Raw genomic sequence first — 20,985 nt, 5'->3', positions numbered from 1 at the left:
CCAATGGCGTAATTTGAAGCGTCTGTTTCTACCAGGAAGGGACAGCTAGTATCGGGTTGAGCCAAGATAGGAGCTTGTTTAAACTTTGCCTTTAAATGCTGGAACGCCATATCTTGTGGTGTTGACCAGAGGAAAGGAGTGTCTTTCTTCAGGAGAGCAACAATCGGTTGTACTATCTCGGAGAAATTAGATATGAATTTCCGGTAGAAATTAGCAAGTCCGAGGAAAGATTGAACTTGTTTCATGGAAGTAGGAGCAGGCCACGTCAATATGGCTTTTACCTTTGAAGGATCCATACCAATTCCTTCTGGGCTAAGAATAAACCCTAGGTAATGAACGGAGGTTACATGAAACAAGCATTTTTCTGGTTTGGCCAGGAGTTTATGATCTCGGAGTCTCTGCAACACTGCCTTCACATGCTCTTCATGTTGTATATGGTCCTTGGAGAAGATCAATATGTGATCCAGATATACAATAACAAAGAGAAACAGCATGTCAGAAAACACCCTGTCCATAAAGCGTTGGAAAATTGCCGGGGCGTTAGCCAGTCCGAAGGGCATGACTAGATACTCATAATGGCCAAACGGTGTTCTGAAGGCGGTTTTCCATTCGTCCCCTTCCCTGACACGGATCAAATGATAGGCGCCCCTGAGATCCAACTTGGTGAATATTACTGCGCCTCTCACGGCTTCCAGGATATCCGAAATCAGGGGTAATGGGTACCGGTCCTTGAGGGTGCATTGATTTAGCCCGCGATAATCAAGGCAGGGTCTGAGTTCCTTGGTATCCTTCTTGGGAACAAAGAATAGAGAAGCACCAGCAGGATATTTCGAAGGTCTTATGGTGCCATTTTCAAGATTGGTATCCAGGTATTCTCTTAGGGCCTTCTTCTCGGGTTCGGAAGGAATGAACATCCTGCCGAAGGAAATCATTGCAGAGGGTTCTGTATCTATTGCGCAGTCTTCAGGTCTGTGTGGGGGTAAGGCCTGGACAATGGCAGTCGAAAACACATCAGCATATGCTTGGTAAGCCTCAGGAACTTGCATGACATTGGATACCATTAGTGGTGTCTGGTGTTCCTTTGTTGGTTCCTTTGGGTGTGTTAATGGAGGTTCTAGGGATAGACAGTGAGACATGCAAACCTCAGAGCCTAGGAATAGAGAACCCGCAGACCAGTTGATATATGGGTTGTGTTTCTGTAGCCAGGGCATGCCCAATACTAAAGGGTAATGAGCTGACTTAATAATGTCAAACCTGATCAGCTCCTGATGGTGATTTATTGAAAGCCGGATCTCCTTGGTCTGCAGGCTTATGTACCCTGATGTGAGGGGTCTTCCGTCGATAGCTTCCACAGGTTGCATGGTGCTTCGTGTTTCGTAGGGAATCCAATGTTTAGCAACCCACTCATGATCGATGAATATTCCCATTGCTCCGCAGTCTACCAGGGCCAACATGGAATAGTTTGTATTCTTGGATGGTGATACAAAGGCGTGTAGTACCACCAAATTGTTTTGTCCAGGAGAGTTCAAGGATGGAATGGATGTGGAGCAAACATCTCTCTCCCGAAGCTCTGCTCCATCTAGGATCGGGAGCTGGCGTTTCCCGAATGCCGAGGGGGTGCTAAAGGACATTCCCTAACCAAATGCTTATCTGAGGCACAGTACATGCACAAGCCCGTATGAATTCTCCTCATTCTCTCTTGTGGAGATATGGGTCCACGAAAGGCCCCAATCTGCATGGGCTCGGATTCCTTGACTGGGCTTGGGTTGATGTCCGGTCTGGGGGTACCCTCAAATGATACCTTGGAAGGTGTTCCCTTGGATTTTTTCTTTTCTGACTTCCTTTCCTGGATACGGAAGTCAATCTGCATGGCAAGATCCATTAGTGCCTGGAACGAGCTTGGTCGTGCCACTCTGGCCAGCTCATCCTTAATTTCTTCGTTCAATCCTCTCCTGAACAGGGTAAAACTCACCTCAGTGGACCAGTCAGCTTCCTTTGCCAGTTGTTTAAATCGGGTCACATCATACTTGAGCATATCCTGGGTCCCTTGCTGAAAATCTGACAAGCGTTCTTGTGCGTTTTAAACCCATCATAATCGTCCAAGAGGGCATCACTATAGTTAACGAGGGGAGTGGCCCAAGTTAAGGCATTCCCGGAAAGGTGAGACATTATAAAACCCACCTTGGCCCTGGTGGTCGCAAAGTAGTAAGGCTTGAAGGTAAAGTGAACCAAGCACGAATCCAGGAATGAACAAAGGGTGTTTGCTGAGCCGTCGTATTTATCCACGATGCCACCCAGTATAACATTTCCTTTTGTAGCAAAATCCCGGGATAGGACCAATTGTTTGAGAGCGGCGTTCTCTGCTTTCAGATTCTGTACCTCGGTTGATAGTTCCTGCATACGACGCATCAGGTCCTGCACGGCAGCCTCCATGTCGATATCGCTTTCAAACGGGTGGCGTCTCAAACTGTCAAGGAGTTCCCTCCTTCTCACATGAGTCCGTTCTTTACCGGCGTCCTTGGTTGATGCCTTCTTACGGATGGAGCGGGTTTTGAAGAAGGTGGCCCGTGTCTCTGCCGAATCCAGAATGCGTTCAGTTTTCCAGGAGGCCGAATCCAGGAATCCAGGAGGCAATGCAAGCTCGCTAGGACTCGAATCCAGGAGGTAAGATGAAGGGGGAGGACAAGAAAGGGAAACCGGGAGTGGAAAAGGAGAAGAACCGCAAGCTACGGAGCACACGTCTGGTTGCTACTTCGCAATAGCATTGAGATGCGCATAGCCGCGGAAGGCCTGGTCTAGAAATAGAGAAGGGCTACGTCCAGCGCATGGAGCGAGAAGGGAATACGCTGGACGGCCATATTGGAAGTGTTAATGTGTACAAGCCCCTTGTGACAGGGACCATGAAGCCCAAAAGGGGCCCACCCTGCGATTCATGACACATACACCCCTCAACTTTTAAGGTCACAGGGGCAACCTCATCTTGTAGCATCTCCCTCAACTGCACCATATAGAGATCCAATAGGTTTCTAATGCAGGCAGGACCCCCTGAAAAGATGTAGGGTGCTGCCTGACAAGTGTGCCACTTGGTATTCAAGAAGACGGGCACATCGAAAAGGCTATGTGAACTGTATTGGATAATTTACAAGGGATCATATATATGACGTACATCAGGGGTCTACAACCTGTGGCTCTCCAGATGTTTTGGACTACAACTCCCATGATCACTCACAGTTGACTATGCTGGTTAGGGCTGATGGGATTTGTAGTCTAAAATATCTGGAGATCCAAGGTTGCAGAATCCTGGCATACATTCTCCAACACCGCTGATTTGTTGTATTGCTAGTGGCTCATGGAACATGTGGTGGCATTGAGGGGTTTTGTGGCCTCTTCTTCTGCAATACCCAATGTCCGAGTGGTGGCCCGACAATAGTGCGCTGCAAGGGAGAAGATCCCTTATTTGCCTGGAGGCTTTCCTAAAACAAATAGGTGGCGGCACCATTGGTGAGAGGCATGTTCCAAATAGGGCGCAAGGCTGCTACTGATGGAGGGGCTGGCGTCTCTTCTCTAGGTGGCGGTAGCATTGCAGGGAATATGAGGCCTTGGCAGCGCAAGTGAAGGTCGCCCCTGTGTGTGGCTTGCATTGGGGTACCTTTTGCCTCTGCCTCCTTCAAAGGTACACGGTAAAGCTAGCCCTTCAAAAAGGAAGAAGGCTGAAAATAAATCAGTACAAGTCACTTTTACTAAAAATAAATAAAGTAAAAATGAAGAAAGCAAAAATATCGCGACTTTATTATTTAATGCAAAACATGGCACAGAGATAAGATAAAAGGAAAACACTCCTGGCTCGGATAAGTCTGGCATGATGTAAAACAGTTCACAAGAGGAGAGGTGGGTTGGAAGGGTGCATGGCGGAATAGGGTGTTCTCCCCACCCCCGTTTTGAAAGGATACCTCTAAGGTAAGGGAAGGCAAATAGGTAAGTGTAAATAATGGGGTACTGGTTTTAGCTACGGGTGGGATGAAGGGGTACCCCTTGTGCTACTAAATCAATAACAAATCAAAAATATATTTATAAAACAAATGCAGACTTTGCTTTTTAGAAAAAAGTAATATAAAACATGTATTTATTGTTACTTTCTCCATTGGAGATGTCTTCATCTTTGCTGTTTACATTACTTTCAATGTACACTTAGTTGTTTTCACCTCTTAGATCTAACTGCTTTGTTTCCAGTCTGGGTTACTATTCCCAGGATATTTTAACATAGACCTCCTGAGCACATATATATATAATATATTATATATATCTTATGGCAAAATAAAACCACTTTTTCTGATATTCAGTGTGATTATCAGCCTCATTACGAATGTGTTGGTGTCTCAGCGGTAAATTCACCAAGATACCACCAAATGGTATTACCGTTACCACCACTTTGTCCGGCGGTATTATGATCAGCGGTATTACCACCGGATTACAAGTGGTGGTAGGCAGTGTTAGTCTCCATTAATCCCATAGGGCTGAATAGGGATTTTGATAGTATTACAACCCGCAGCATTACCACTGGCGATAATACCGCTGATTTGGCCGGTTTGGGGCGGTAAAGCAGAGGAATTACCTCCAGCATTTTGCTGGAGGTGTTTCATGTGCCTTATCTCCAAACCTGTAGTTTGGCGGTTTGGTAATGCAGTGGTAACTCTATTACCACTGCATTACCACCATTTTTTACCACATCACCAAACTCATAATGAGGCCCTATGTCAGGTGCGGTGACAGATGGGAGGTTTCATCCCACTGAAGCCGTAGCATCGCCATCTCTCTCCAGCCCGTGTTCGCACCTGGGTATACTCTTTGCCTTCTGTGCGATTACCACCATTTCTCTTTTGAAATCAAAAAATCATTGTAGGGTTTATTCTTCAAAATTGCAGGTTTATATTCCCTGGAAACCGCTCAGGATAACATTTTCAAACTCCGATTACTAAAATAAAATTCTCATATCTACATGTATCCTTTGGAACTGCGGTTCAATCATGTCCCGGCCCACATTGATGAGGTCACCCGCAGATATGCCCTCCGTTTGAGTATGGGTCTCGGTTCTTCCATCCATTTGGTGAATAGTGCTGGGAAGTTAGATTGCATTGCATCCCTTGGTTTCTTCTGCTCTAGCTATTATCACTCCTTTCTCCACCTGCCCCCCTTCAGTCCTGTACCCTACTGGCACTGGTCATCTTTCTCCACAGATCTGCCGCCACCACCTTCCTGTTCTTTGGTCTTTCTCGTTGCGAAAGGTTTCCCAACTTTCCTCAACTTTACCACCTCATGAGGAATGAGAGTGACCATATGCACCTCGGGCCATGGATTCGTGGGTGTTGGAACCCCTTTATTAACTTGGAAAAGCTTGACGAGCACGAGGTTGAAAACCTCAGGGTCAAAGGCAGGGATGTACGTTGTCATATCGTATCCCAAAAGACCGAATTACAAAATCACGGAGTCCATTAGCCCGCATTTGTGTAATTCGGTCTTTTGGGATTTTGGCTGTTTGTCCCCTGCACTGCCTATAATGTATGCGGGGGACAACCCTGCAGCCCATAATAGCAAACTGGAGGTGCGCGGGACAGCCACGCAACCCTTGCACCCCTGTTCGGTATTATGGGCTTAGATCTTATGCGCTCTTAACATGCATTCGGCATTTTAGATACGATCTTTTCATGCAATCCCCAAAGGCAGCATACCTAACACCTTCTCACTAGCCTGGTGGCTTAGATCTAAGAATTATTGTGAACGTATGTTCAAAATTCTGATTGTTATTTCCTCCCACACTAGGACCTGGCCACCTGTGGAGCAGCCATTGCGTAATAGCAAGTTTGATGACCACTGTCAATTCACACCCGTGGAAGGGCGCTCAGCCAATCAGATGGCTGAAAACGCGGGCTAAATCTGACAGTGTATTGCTTGCATTTTTCCAGCCACCTGCGGCACTTCCCCGGGAGCCACATTTCGTTTAGGTGCCTCAGCACCTAGATATCCATCACCCATCTTCCTTTCCTAGTGAGATCATCGAGAAAGCGGTAGCCACGCAACAGCAGCAACACATCGACACCAGCAATCTCCTCCAAACCTACCAATCGGGATTCAGACCTAGATGCAGCATGAAGATGGCAACAATACAGGTGGTCGACGACACCCTCATCATCCTTGACAACAGCCACTGCTGACTCCTGGTTCTACTCAACCTCTCTGCCGCTTTTGGCACAGTATGCCACCAGGTGATCATAGACACCTTACATCGGTGCATGGGGATCAGTGGCCTTGTCCTACGATGGTTCAAGTCCTACCTCACCAACCGTCAGCAGCTTGTTCAGATGGATTGCTTGAGATTGCCAATGCTACCCGTCACATGTCGAGTCCCGCAGGGTTCCATCCTCTCCCTAGTGATCTTCAATCTATACATCGAGCCGCTGGGAGCCCTCCTAGCCACACACAACACCCACATCTACCAATACGCCAATGACACACAGCTATACCTCAAGATCGACTCCATCAAGGACATTCACAGACTCAAAACCTGCCTTTCGCTGATTCAGTCTTGGATGTCCAGTGCATACTTGAAGCTCAACCCCTCCAAGACCGAATTCCTACTCCTCAGCAACATCAACAAACACCCAGACATATAGACCTGCCTATCAACCATGAACCCTGAGGGCTTCACACCCGAGCTCACCTCCTGTACCAAGTCACTCGGGATCCACATCGACAAACACCTCTCCTTCAAGACACACAAAGCTAAGAAAACTCAGACAGCTTGGTATCAGTTCTCCCTCCTGCAGAAAGTCAAGCCCTTACTCCCTCTGGACAACTCTAGATCCACCATTCAAGCAATGGTCCTCTCCCACCTGGATGGGGCAATGCCCTCCTCGAAGGCCTACCGTCATCCTCCCTTGTGTCCCTGAAAAGTGTCCAACACATGGCTGCACGCCTCAGCAAGGGTCTGCACAGATACAACCACATCACTCCAGCCCTCATCAACCTTCACTGGCTCCCACTGCATGCACAAATTACCTTCAAGTCTTGCTGCATCATCTATAAGGCAGTTGCCCTTAAGTCACCCAGCTACTTTGCAGAGAAACTCGGCATCTCCGGAAGACAGAGCACCACCAGAAGCCAGGACATGTGCAGACTTGTTATCTGCTGCTTCAAAAAGGAAAGGACCAGAAAGCAAGCCTACTCTGACTATGCCCCAAGACTATGGAAGCTTCTCACCGTCAGCATCAGACTGGCCCCCCCACCTCCACTCCTACAATTCAGAAAAGAACTCAAGACCCACCTTTCCAAGGAGTCTATCCTCCTCAACACCTAGGACATCACGTCACCCCCGCGCCAACTGACTCACTAGTCTCTCTCTGCCCCTCTCCTCCCCACCACCCTGTACAGCTGTACCTCTTCCCTGTACCCCTTTGTATCCTACCCCCACTGTATATATGTTCTGTTGTTACCTCTGAAAAGCGTTCCGTTATGCATCTGTACTGTTGTATACCTCTGTATAATGCTCCATTGTGTATCTATATTGGTGTATACCTCTGTAAAGCATTGGGTTGCTTCGCGAGCTACGTTCGCGCTCAATAAATACAATAATAATAATAATAATAATAATTAGAATAATCAGCATCTTGGTGGCCAGCTCCTCCCCAGCCCCTTTCTATTCCCCCACTTGCCCTCCTTCCCTGCACGTTATCCCCAACGACCCTCTGCCCCACTTACCTGTTGAGTTTTCCAGCTCCATCTCTGCCACTCCTTCCTGTCTCTGCCTGCCACCATAGAAAAAGAAAAGGGACTCAGTCCCTTTTCAGTTTGATATGGCAGTGGGCAAGGTTTTTTTTTTTTCCTGGCGATTGAGCTTGTGCAATATTCGCGCAGACTGTGGCCAATTAAAAAACGATTTGCACCTAGAATGGGACCCTGGGTGCAAATAGCTATTACCCCCTTGTTGGGGGTGAGTACATGGCCAGTAACGGCCCTGAACTATCGCTGAGGCCATCACTTTGTGTGGGTCTGCCTAGGCTCGGGCTGGCGGACTGTTACTGGCCATGGATGCCCTCTGCGGTGGGGGTAATTGATACATTAGTTAAACGAGAACATAGGAAAACTCAGTAAAGCTGAGAGGTAACTTAACACCCACAGCCTTTCAAGGGAAGGGTTTCCCCTTAAGACTCCTACGACTAGTTGAAGTTCTACACTGAATCCTTCCTTCACTGGGATTGGGGTTCTATTTGCTAAAATCAGCGGCCGTTTTGCATCTGGAAAATAGCAGAACTCCTACGTTTTAGAAAAGCATTGTGAAGTTGGCTGTCAGGCCTGGCTTTTGGGTAGTTCATGCTTCCCTGTAGTTGGCCTGTTGATTTTATGTAACTTAATATGTTGCATGTTTTTTGTTGGGATTTCTTTTTCTAGTTCCTATTTGTAGTGAATGAAGGTGTTGGACTTGCATGTCCTGAAATTGTACAGCGTATTGTTGTATGTTAGATGCCTTGTCTGCAATTTATAGGAAAGTTTAATAAAATAAAATTGGTTCTCTGACCTTTCTGGGTCGTAATCAGCTGACCAGAATCCTGGTAGGGTAGCCCTGTCGCGCTTACCTGGTTTGGATGAATGTAATGTAATGTAAGTGGGCTTGATTATAGGCTCACTGCCACTTTTGCTGTCCTCGCTGTACTCACCATCATCAGATATAAGCACTTAAGAGTCAGATACTTATTCTTATCACCATAGACTTTGCACTTCTTCAATGGTATGTTCCTGTGTGTCAGGATAAGATCACTATTTTATTGACACCTTTATACAACGCTGTATCTACCCAGAGGGTTTTGGAGCGCCTCAGAAAGTTCAATAAAGAAGTTACAATGTTTTCAGAATAGGATAGGAAGATTAGGATAGACAAAAGCTGGCAGGAGACGTGGTCTGGTTGGTTTAGGTCTGGGCAAAGAGGAACGCTGTGAGGCTTTTCTGGTAGGGCGTTCCAGACTCAGCGTGCCCTATGTGTGAAGGATTAGCTTGCAGAGTGGAATGTATCGGGCGTTTTGGATGCACATTATCCTTCTGGATGCATAGTGTTGTGTTTCATTGTTTTCCTCTATGCATCGTCTGATTGATCTGTGACCCTGATTGTTCATCAGATGTCCGAATGCATATTGCTAGGTTTAATCCTTTTCCTTTACGCATCTTTTGATTGACTTAGGTTACGCCTTGAATTGTTCTAGGTCTAATCTTGATATGGACAAAGTACTTAGACCTGTCAGACTTAGACTTGTTTACTCTTTCTATTCATTATTTGGAGTTAGTCTATTAAGTTGAGCTTGGTGCCCTTTGTGGGTAACACACACGCAATGGATGGGATGCAGAGTAACTCTTTACACCAAATAATCAAGTTTGTTTACTGTTTTATTATCAATTGTCTAAAACAGAGAGTTACAACGGACATCAATGGACGTCGCACAACGTTCTCTCAAAGCATTTAATAAAAAAACAACACTTTTATAGTAAAAACTCATCATACGTGATGTCATACTTCGTGGAAAATAAAAAAAACTACGGGAGGTTGTGGTTGGCTCAAGGGGAACATCTAAGTATACTTTCTATAAGGGGTTGGGTTGTGATTGGGTCTCTGTAGTCAGGTGGACAACTCATTCCCACCCCTAGAGCAAGTCATCTTCAACAGTTATTAGAAACACGGTACATCACTGGCTCTCAAACTATAAGGCCCTTTGTTATACAGCCCTCTACAATTGGTTGGCATGCTCATGCCCTTCTGGAACATTTGGCTCACTAGCAGCACGTAAACTCATACCCTAGGTGTCAGGAGCTGGACATGACTTTACCTCTCCACCCAATTAGCCCAACATATCTCATCACCCATGCCTTCTGCCATGAAGATTGTCTTTGAACATGGCCTTGCAATGTATTCTCATCTCTGGGAAGATAAGGGAGTGTGAGCACACGCTTATCATAGATCGAGAACTGCGTGCCCAACTCTATTTTCATTCTGGGCTCACGTGACTGGAGACCACAATTCAGCTCATTTTGCAGAATTGAATTGTCTTGAATTAATAAAACCTGGCACTCATAGTGTTCTTTATTTGCACCTTAACAAGGAATGATTCAGCATCTCACGTTCTCTGCCTTCAAGAATAGATAACCAGCCATGGCTGCCTTCAGTCTTGACACCAGGCCAGACAGTTCTTCTTGATTCTTCCATGCTCCCAGTTAATTCTCTGCTGCGACACAGCTTTCAGCCCTTCTCTCCATGGGTTTGAACTTACTAAAATTGTGACTCCGATATCCAGCTTCTAAATAATGGCGGCTGCGCCTGCAGTCTATTCTCTACGTATAGCCAGCTTCTATGATTGCATAGTCTACTTGCGTTTCTGCATCTGTACAATTATTTAACAATTTGCATTTTCTGCAGTGCTCTTCATACGTGCAATCTTCGTTTCGCACATGAAAGTTTACTAAATTCTTTACTTCGTCATCGGTTTCCAAAGGTCCATACATTCTCTTCTTCAGCCGGTCTTCTCTGTGCGCCGCGCTCGTTTCTTGTGACATCACCAACTTCTCTTTCTCTCTTTTTCATATTCCTTTGGGGATCTCCTCCAAGAGATTGTCATCTCTTCGGGAATACATTTGATAGGGTTTTCTTAGTGGATACCTTTTCTCGAACATTCAACGCAGAACAGTCACAACTGCTGGTGTCAAACATGGCACAATTTCAGGCTACCAGCATATAGGTAGGGGGGCAGGACTTCCTGCAAGGGCAGTTGGCTGCTTCTCTACACTCCCCGCCTCTAGTTGATTCATCGACCACACCTTCATTAATCTCCACATTTTGATTTCTTCTTTTTAAGAAGTGCTTCTTCGAGGTCCAAATCTTCATCACTTTTTAGGGATCCTGCTGATTTTACATGTTCTTTCACACTCCAGGCCATGTAGCTGCACTGTCCATTCGGATTACAGTAGACTCATCGTCCCACGTACTTCAGGTGCTACAATGCTGGCCTCTATGTATTTTCTGATACCTTCATCTGTCAAACTCCTTGGGTCCCAACCCTGATTCGACATCGATCATGATATTCATTCCTACTGCCTTCTTCGCTGTCTTCTTTTACTGTGTTATTATCCTGAACACACAGAATCCAAACATCACCATCACTAATAATGCTCCAAGAAACTTGAAGATGTTCGCCATCTACTGTGGAACCCATGAGAAAATAGACTCAGACCATCCATCATCTGTGATGTCTTCTGTCTCGTCTTCTATCTTGCTGTGCAGGTTTCTCAGCAACGAATGAATATTGAGGCAGTCTTGCTGAACAACCTGTGCTCATATGGGATAGCATTAAAGGCTTCTATTGATTTGGCTGAGAAATAATTCTCCCTTGATTGAGACATTAGAGTGATCTTCTTCTTCTTAAATGGCATCTGCTTTTGGAAATTGACCAATGTTCAGGTCACTCTGCGGAATCACTAATGCTGGAACATGGATGAGCACTAAGGAACACGTCCCTCCCCAGTACTTGGCCAGCTTCATGTAGGCTTTGGACCCACAAGCCCAATAATGATCCATCAGGACGGCTGTCCCTTCCTTCATGCCGGGTATATCAAAAATGTGTCCACACTGGTGATTTTCTCCAACCTTCCTCGTACCATTATTTCTGAAACATAAGGACGCATCCTTCAGGGATAGTATCTGCACTGGTCCTCCTTTATCGTCGACCCATGTCAACAATCTTGCAATCTTCAGCCATTGATCTTTGTATTCTTTTTCTGCATTTGCCACAACTGCTTCCCACTGTCGAGTTAATGCTGCTGCTTTGTACACAACCAGTCCACCAGCCCATCCTTCGTGAGTAAGCATGGTTCCTTTGATTTGTAGTTGACCTCTTTCCTAACAATCTCGTATTTCCTTCCCATTCTTATCTTTGCATTGAAGAATATTGTTTTCTTCAAACTCGATTCCAGCTCCATTCACTCCAGGCTGTTCATACTTTATTTTTTGATGCCTTGTTTCTGGCTTCTCTCTTGTCTTTAAATCTTGCACATGAAGTAGTTCCTGTAGTAAGGAGGACCAAAGGGATATCTGCCTTGCTAGGATTAATGTAATAAAGAGTGTGAACCAGGAGAAACAGAAAGACAAAAAGATAAATTGAACAGCATATACTATGCATAAGACCATTGACATCCACCTCTCTCTCCATCCTGGTGCTGGTCGTGCTCATTCATTCCCTGAAATTGTGTTTGCCTCATAATTCCTCATTTCTAATATAATCATAAGAAAATGCTTTTACTCCTGATGGTGCAGTATATTCTCAATGATTACAATTAACAACCTCCTAATCACAGGGCCATTTTTAGGATCCTGTAATAAAGTGTGAATATCAATGTTTCTTCTGACAAGAGCAGAATAAGCTTAAAGAACAAATACAAAAATAGCAAACACGGTCCTATGGACATCTTTGTCAGTCAGGACCACAGAGCTAACCAAATAGATACTCAGTGAGAAAGGAGTCTGGATATTAATCTTGTTTCCAATTCTTAACTAGGAGCTGTCATTTAGGCATACCTTTGACACATCCATGTGATTTCTAAAGTTCGAGATTCTTGTGACCCTCAGTAAAGGTTTGCACTCCTACTCTAATATCTATAAAGAGTGTCTGAATGAGTCAGAGTCCAAATGCAAAATCTGCTTTGGTTTGTCATCCTTCTTCATCATCGATCGATCGATCGAGTCTGCACACACTGAAATTCTTCTTCTTGTCTTGCTTCTGGATCGGCAATAAGAGGAGGAGGAGGGATGGTCTGGCCGTTGTTCAATTTCATGTCTGAGACCGACCCCTCTGACGCTTTAGTTGATCTGAAATGAGAGGGATGCTAGAGGTCATGCATGTGAAAAAATTGTGCAGCTCATCACCTAACTGTTTCGCTGTACTCTGGGCATCACTTAACGCCTCTATGGAGGTGTAAGAGGCGTTATCATTCACCTCCCTGTCATTAGTTCATGTGGGGTGAGGTGGTGGTCCGAACCAGGCAGATTCCTTAGGGCATATAAAGATAAGGGCAGGGAATATAGCCATCCCTTATTCAAAGTTAGCTTGATGTTATCAATCCTTTCTTTAAGTATGCCATTGAGTCTCTCACATACATGTTTTGCTTGCAGGTGATAAGCAGATGAAAATGTGTGTTTAATACGCAATAATAGTCCCATCTGTTCAAACACTTCATTAACAAAATGTGGCCCATTATCGGATCTCAGCACTTCACACACACACCCCATCTTGGAACGACTTCACATAGTTCACAAACTAAAAACTTTTCTGTGCAAGTGGTGTCAGGGTGTGTACACGGACCTGCCTTGATCTACCTAGTGAAGGGACACACCACCACTATCAGATACCTGTATCCATTACATACTTGCAGCATGTCAACATAATCAATATGTAAATGCTGAAAAGGACCATTCGGTCGAGATATTACTTCTCTAATCGTTCTTAGTGTATGCCCAGCTGTAAATGTTTGACATATGATGCAATTCACTATGTAAAATGCAACATGTTCTGACAAATTTGGAATGAACCAGTCTTCCACAATTGTTGCAGCAAGACTTTCCCTAGTAACATGCGTGAGGTAATGCATCTGTTCAAGCTCTACTTTTAACAATGCTACTGACTTCACCGGCTTTCCAGTGCTATCCTGTCGCCATAATGCTTCTGTGGGGATAAAGAACACCCATTTTGTTTCCATAACTCTTGCCCTTCCTGCAGTGCACTCCCTTGAATCTCCATTAACTGGGTCTTTGGAAAATGATTAAACCCTTCTTTCATTACCATAATCGTGAATACTTTCTCTTTGACATTTGGAGTGTCAAAACTTGAGCTATCTGGGGACTACGCAACCATTTTGGCTTCTGCATCTGTGGCTTCATTCCCGCAAGAAATAAAAACTGTTTGCTTAGTGTGAGCGGCGCATTTAATGACCGCTATGGCTACTGGGAGTTGTAGTGCCTAAATAAGCCTGTCCAATAGGGATTTGTGCTGCACTGGGGCACCGTCTGTTCAGAGGTAGCCCCTCCTTATACAACGTGCTAATCCTGCATGTACGGTTGACGTCACATAGGCGGAGTCACTGTACACTGTCACTTCCTGCCCTTCGTGTTTCTCAAGCTCAATTATGAGCTCTACCAATTCTGCCGCTTGTGCTGAAAAGTGACATGGTAGCCTAGCACTTGCTACCATTTCAAATTGCCCATTCAATCTACGCATTACCACAGCTGCGCCAGAATGCCTTTCTCCACTAGTTTGATCAATTTTTGAAGAACCATCAATAAAGATAATTTCCCCTCCTGGCAAAGCATTTTCTTTCACACAAGGTATATAATCATAACATTTTACATTATTTTCACAGTCATGCACATGATCGCCTCCTGTTACTGGCTGAGCTACAAATGTGGCAGGATTTGCTATTTTACATCTGCCAATTTTGATTGTTGGGTTTCAAATCATTACTTCATATCCTGAGGCTCTCTGAGATGTCAATGCACCTTTGGGTTCTTCTAAAATGGCAAACAGAGCATGATCCACGAAATGAGTCATAGAGCAGCCCATTAAAATTCTTGTAGACTTCTTAATTGCAAACAAGGCCACTACAAATGACTGTTCGCAAGGAAAGTGTATTTTCATAACTGGGTCTAAAATCCCACTGTAATACGCTAGAGGTTTGTACCACAATGTAGTCCTCTGTGTAAGCACTGCTGTCATGACTGTCCCATTTGTGTGCAAAACAAAATAAAATTCCTCAGCATAGTTGTGAATTCCTAAAGCTCTTTCAGGTGTCACCTTTATTCCCTCATGTGAAATCAACTGTCCTATGTATAACACCTCTTCTTGACAATACGGTAGCTTCTCCTTGTCTACCTTGTATCCTTTGTCTGCTAAGATAGTCATCAACTGAATCGAGACCTGCCTGCACTCATCTTATGTGGCGCTACACATTAAAATGTCAACTAGGTATTATATCACCGTACTTTTCAAATCGGCATTGCCTAGGTCCATCTGTAGGACCCTGTAAAAGATTGATGGAGACTCACATTACCCTTGAAGCAGCCTAGTGTGTTTCAGACGAGTTTGGCGTAATGTAAATGAAGTCAAGATGGGAGGCCTTCCAGGAGGTGACATCGGGGAGGTGAAACATCACTGGCCATGGCCGAAGGCTTGGTAGCGTTTTAAATGGCTGACAGCCTGGTAGTGTTGTAAAATGTAAAGTGGGCACGGCAGCAGGGCATAGTGTTAAAATAAATGGCCTCTGAGTGTTAGTGATAAAAGAAATATAGTGAGCATGGCCAAAGGCCATGTCCAGTGGCACAGACAAATATACAGTGGCATGAAAAGAAACTATGATATAGCAAAATCCTTGAAATTCAAGGAAGAAAACTTTAGTTGAAGTGCAGGTAAGGGGAGTAAACTTAATGCAACAAAACCCTTGAAATTCAGTGCATTGGGAAACTCAGGACCGGCTTAACTCGGTGTATAGGAGCAAGTGTACATGTTATCCCTAGTTCCTCTCACCTCCGTCATACTGGAACAGTAGGAGAAGAACCCTATGTGGGACACCAGGTATCATCCCAATACTGCATCGAGTGTATGAGAGACAATATGCACTTAGACAACCATATTGAATGTACCTTCGCACTGAGAGGGTGGAAACATTTCTGCACACACCATCAGACATCATAGAGCTATAACTGAAATCTGACAAGAGCAGAGTGACGTCATCGAGGAAAGATACTGAGACTCATTGAAACATATTCAAATACTCAAAGAATAAAGATTTAACTGAACTAACAAGAGAAACATGTCATTGAATATAAAGAAATTGTATATGCAAAAAAGATAAAGTAACCTGCTGACTAATAAAGGTATATACACAGAAACTCAAGGTAGATGAGACGTATCGAAGCTTGCTGCAGAAGAAAACATAACATGGCTAGATCGGCCATGATGTAAACATGGACGTCGGACTCGTATTAAAACCAGCTCTGTGTCAGGAATAAAGAGGTGTCTATTGACCTGGGATCAAGGATGCTACTTCAAGGAATAATTGCAAGGCACAAGGGGAGTCAAAAGGATAAGCCATGTACGTAAGACATATTTCTGTTATATTAAGCGAAGGAGAAAACATCTGCAAGAGCTAAGTATTAGACAGTTAAAGATGCTGAAAACCCATATAATATGGAGTGAGCACGCCTCTAGAGGCCAAGAAGGGTAATGACACCCAATTCAATTGAATCAAATAGCAGTAAATAAGAGATGGACACATTTGTGGTCTCCTCACACGTGATTCAGAAGTTGAAAACAAGGGCTATTCAATAAGCCCAAACAAAGATAATGGTGTGCCTACACTCCCTTGAATGTCCCAGAACAGAGAACAAGCGTTGAGGTCAACTACAAAGAGAAGCCTTGGCTTGGGGCCTAACTGATGAGAGAAGATGGACTAATTGGGAAAGTGGGGAGTAGTCTGATGTTGCTTTCGGCATCTGAGTTTCGTTTTGATTACGTGCTGCTAACAAGCCAAAAGTCCAAAGTTGGGAAAGCCTGCCAGCCAATCAGAGGGTCTATGTAGCAACAAGCTACAACGTCGCTAAGACCAACCTGTTGCCATTTTTCCACCATAATCAGTATTATACGTATTTAGAGGTGGATAGAGGCATGCCTAACAGATAAGGGGCAGCCAATGATGTTATTAACACATATACATAATATAGGTACATATGTTCCCTTAACCAATCCCCCCTTCAATAGGTTTTAGTTTGCCACGTAGGATGACATCATAGATGACGAATATGGAGGTATGAAACCTTTGTATAATCCTTGGTTGTGAGTGCGTGAATTACTGCCTGATATTCGACAGAATGCTCTACTTTATTTTCATGCTAATAATAAAGTAGTATGCCATATTCCTTGAGTCTTTCTGGTTATTTGGATCTGAGATCATTATTGGTAATTTCATCTAGACTATGAGATGCTTCAAGGTGCTAGAGCCCATTGGCACGTTCTCGTTGCTAAGCCCAAGAGCACATATATAAGAGAAGGAATTTCCAATGTCACACAATGAATACACATGTTTAAACAATTCACAGTTATTTCACAGTTTTTACCCTTAGTGTAGCCTCACTCTAGCTTGCCCTCCAACATATCTAACTAAACCCTATGGTTTTTGTAACCCTAGCCAGCGCTGGTGGATTGCTTATCTAGGGTGAGGGGATAGTAGTTGAGAAAAGCTTGCCCTGTCTCTAACTAGTTACCAACACGTGACCCCTTTGCATAAAAAGATAGCATCAAAGGGCACCTTTGATGAAAATAAATATTAGTGCTACATCTGCTCATTTTCTGTCCCTGGCGGGTAGAAAGTGGGCTGTGAGTGTAAAACTACACCGGACCAGAAAGTCTGGATGCAGACCTGTCCTGTGTAATACTAAAAACAACTTTATCTTTTTCTTTTCTAGTCATTTTTAAATAGGAGCCAACAAGGCCCCGACTTTGTTTTTATAAAAAAGTTTGGTATTGCCGAACAAAGGAAACATTAAACTATGAAGAATTCCATTTGCAAAGCATATCATAGACACTAACCAATTGCTATTGAGAACTTTGAAAGGAAAACTTGCGAATGTCTTGGTAACTAGTTAGAGATAGGGCAAGCTTCCCTTAACTACTATCCCCTCACCCTAGATAAGAGATCCACCAGCGCTGGCTAGGGTTAGGAAAACAATAGGGTTTAGTTAGATATGTTGGAGGGCAAGCTAGAGTGAGGCTACACGAAGGGTAGAAACTGTGAAATAACCGTGAATTGTTTAATTCTGTGTTCTCGTTGTGTGACAACGTAATCTGGGGGTAACGACAGTTGTTTATCCCCATTAGTCCCTTTATTGTGTCAAGGACTTTCCAATGCCATATAAAATGGCATGATGAGGCACATGGCGTTATGGGGGAGATCAACGGGAACATGCAGAGTCAAGCCGGTCGATGATGCGGCTTTGTTTTTTTTTAAATGCAGCCAAACCCCTGCCCACCCCTTGTACCAGGGGTAGGTGGTGGGGAGGTGGTGCAGCCTCATGGCTGGGACAGGCTGCGGCACCCAATAAGGGATGACCTTGTTTGTCCTCTACAGCCTGTCCCTGCTTTCTATGATTGGCTATCTCACTGAAACACAGAGAGATAGCTAATCATAGAAAGTGGACTTTGAGTAAGTGTTGCAGAAGTATTCGGCCAAAGCCGAATAGCTGATTTTCAGCAAAACATTTGGCCGAATACTTACTTGAAGCCAAAAATCGGTACACCCTTCATCTCTCTTCCCATACTTAGGATCTTTGACCAGCTATGATATTCTTACCCTCTAGCAACAGATCATCTAACTTGTCCAGTATCAATATCTTTGGCAAGACTCCCACCAGCAAGTATTTCTCTCCCCTTGCTAAGGGTATGTTCACATCTGCATCAATCCCAGTTAGAGACATGGCATCAAACTTCTCTCTCCTTGTGTGGTCTTGCTCAGTGGTTAAGGAATAGGACTCTGGCCTCCTTCTTGGTCTTTCTAAGTCAGTTTCTGATGGGTAGCGCTAATCAAGCTCTCTTAATCAGCCTTTCCTCCTACTGGCATCCTTCTTCCAGTTCCAATGGTCTAGCTCATGGTCTGCCCTTGTGTGTGGGACAGTGACCTAGCCATGGTATCTGTGTTCCTGAATGCAGAGTATCACTCCCTCTTATAGTGTCTCTGATTATCTGATTTAGTAATCGTACCCATGGATTGGGTAGGCCACCCTTTCAGCCTTCCCATAGTCCTTTATTAGAAATTCCCCCTTTTACAACTAATTATTTCAGGTGTTCTAACTTCATCCTTAATACCTGCCTTTCGGATTGGTGGACTGGTTCCTGATTGTAACTGTGGGACCATCTTGCTTGGCAGCGGTTGAGGGATTATGAGTGCCGCCCCTCATTTAAAGTCACAAAAGTGTATTGACTGCCTTCTCTGGCCTATCGGCCATGTGGCTCTTTGGCCTGGGGCCATCCCTCTGCAAGCCCTCAGTGCCAGTCAGCAGTGGAGTGGAAGCCTAGTAAACAAATGTGTTTTTCCTCCACACGTCGTTGAGAAAGCGAATGCTATGGTTGTGGTTGAGTCTGCTCTAGCAGACAACAGGCGTGGTGTTGCAGAGCAGAGCTAATTACAGTGGACAGTATAAAGATTCATGGAGGGGGGAAAGAGATGTGGGTGATTGGGAAATGAGGTGATAGAGAAAAAGGGTGCCCTTAGCTGGATGGCTAAGGGCCATGAAGGCGGCTAGTCATGTTATAAGCCTTTAATATTGAGTTCTTCGCCGCACAAGGCCAGATAAGGGGACTCTGGAGAACCCCTAATCATCGTCTCCAGGTAGTGTGGGTATCTATATTCCTGAGAGACCTTCCAGGCCGAAAAGGACTGTTATTTAATGTGACTTAGTCACATTGTCTATCCTGCATCCATGGCTATTATGTGACATTTTACAAGAAGGTAATTAATCGTACACTCTTTTTCAGTGCGTAAAAAAGTGAGTCTACAGTATGGAATATTTGAGAGAAATTATAACATTTAATTCAAAACCTTTTGTGTGGACCAAAGTTTAGAGAAATAGGCCACAAATGTACTAACCTTATGTTCGGAGCATGAATGGACATTAGTGTTACTGGACGCGAGAAGCAGTTTTTCCCTTTACCAGCTTTGCAGGTCTGTGATTGCTCTGCTTGTCTGTCTACGAGCGCTCTAACCAGAAAGTTCATAAATTGATTGTGTGACATCTGACTGTTAAAACATTTCAGAAACTTCCAATGGAAAATCAGGCATGATCCTGTGCTTTCCTGGAGTCATTGATGCCACAGGGTGCTTCTATAACATGTGTTAATATCCATGTGTTTTCTTTCCTAGCTCTCATCGTGGACGAGATATTGGGTCACGCTTTCGGGGTCCACCCTCCTGTTTTATGGACTCAAGTCATTAAGGGGCGCTGAAAGAAAGCATGTAAGAGCTTTTACATTTCCAACTTCTGTGTTTATCATACATCGTTTTAAGGATATTTTCAGCCAGACGTGCCCAAGCAAGAGTTCTGCATGTAGTTGATAGGGTCATACCTTGTATTGCACCAGTAAAATAAACTGAGTGGTTGCAGTTTTCATGAATATGTTTTTACCTGCATGCCTTTCGCTTCTCAAAATGTTTTACAATTGTTCCCCAAAAGCTAAGGTCAATGCTACTGCTGTATTTCCTCTTTGGGCCAGTGAAAAATTGCGCAAACTAGAAAATAAGAGATATCTTTATGGTGTAATACATGTTTAAACAGAGACATGAAGACATACTTATTAGCTGAAACAATCTACATTTACCTTGTTGCCCAAAATCGAGATTAAATTCAGTGGATCATTGCCTGCGGCTTAAAATGTAGGAAAATAAAGAGAACCACCCCCATCCACCTTGCTTCCCTGAGGATTTCCAACCCCTTTTCTTGCTAGACTATGCCAATGTCATACATGAGTCTTTACTCGTGCACAACAAGATTAATTAGAACAATCCAACAGAAGAAATGTAGTCAAAATGTATAACATGACTATAAAAAATAGAGCAAGAAGAAAACAAGCATATAGGATCAGCCTGGTTGATTAAGTCATATCTTCATTGTGTCTATATGTCTTCTGTTGGATGCTTCTAAATAATCTTGTGGTCCGTATCCATAGTGTGCTGAAGCTATTTGAAATGTGAAACCAACCACAACGAGATAAATGGTGTAATTTATTTAAGGTGTGTTCCTTTGTGCTTATGTAGCATGCTTGCTTTATTCCAGGGTTGCTTGTATAACCTTCTTTTATGTATTCATTGAATGTTTTGACTTTGTCATTAATAGGTTGACAGTATTTAGTCATTCCTGGT

The 20,985-nt window shown here is 44.1% G+C and overlaps 1 protein-coding gene across 6 annotated transcripts in view; it reads left to right on the top strand.

The window, feature by feature from the left end:
- The window catches only part of RALGPS1 (Ral GEF with PH domain and SH3 binding motif 1), a 2,625,553-nt gene that overhangs the window by 2,502,192 nt on the left and 102,376 nt on the right, over positions 1–20,985 (top strand). For all 6 annotated transcript variants that reach the window (XM_069609374.1, XM_069609372.1, XM_069609376.1 and 3 more), the window contains one exon: positions 19,990–20,082. In XM_069609374.1, coding sequence (XP_069465475.1) covers positions 19,990–20,082 — 93 coding nt within the window. The remainder of the gene's footprint in view (positions 1–19,989; positions 20,083–20,985) is intronic.

The sequence above is a fragment of the Ambystoma mexicanum genome, chromosome 8 (genome assembly GCF_040938575.1).
Source record: "Ambystoma mexicanum isolate Mex_15411 chromosome 8, UKY_AmexF1_1, whole genome shotgun sequence".
In the NCBI taxonomy this organism is placed as follows: Eukaryota; Metazoa; Chordata; class Amphibia; order Caudata; family Ambystomatidae; genus Ambystoma; species Ambystoma mexicanum.
The sequence above is the reverse complement of the archived record's forward strand: the minus strand, read 5'-3'. Positions and strand labels throughout refer to the sequence as shown.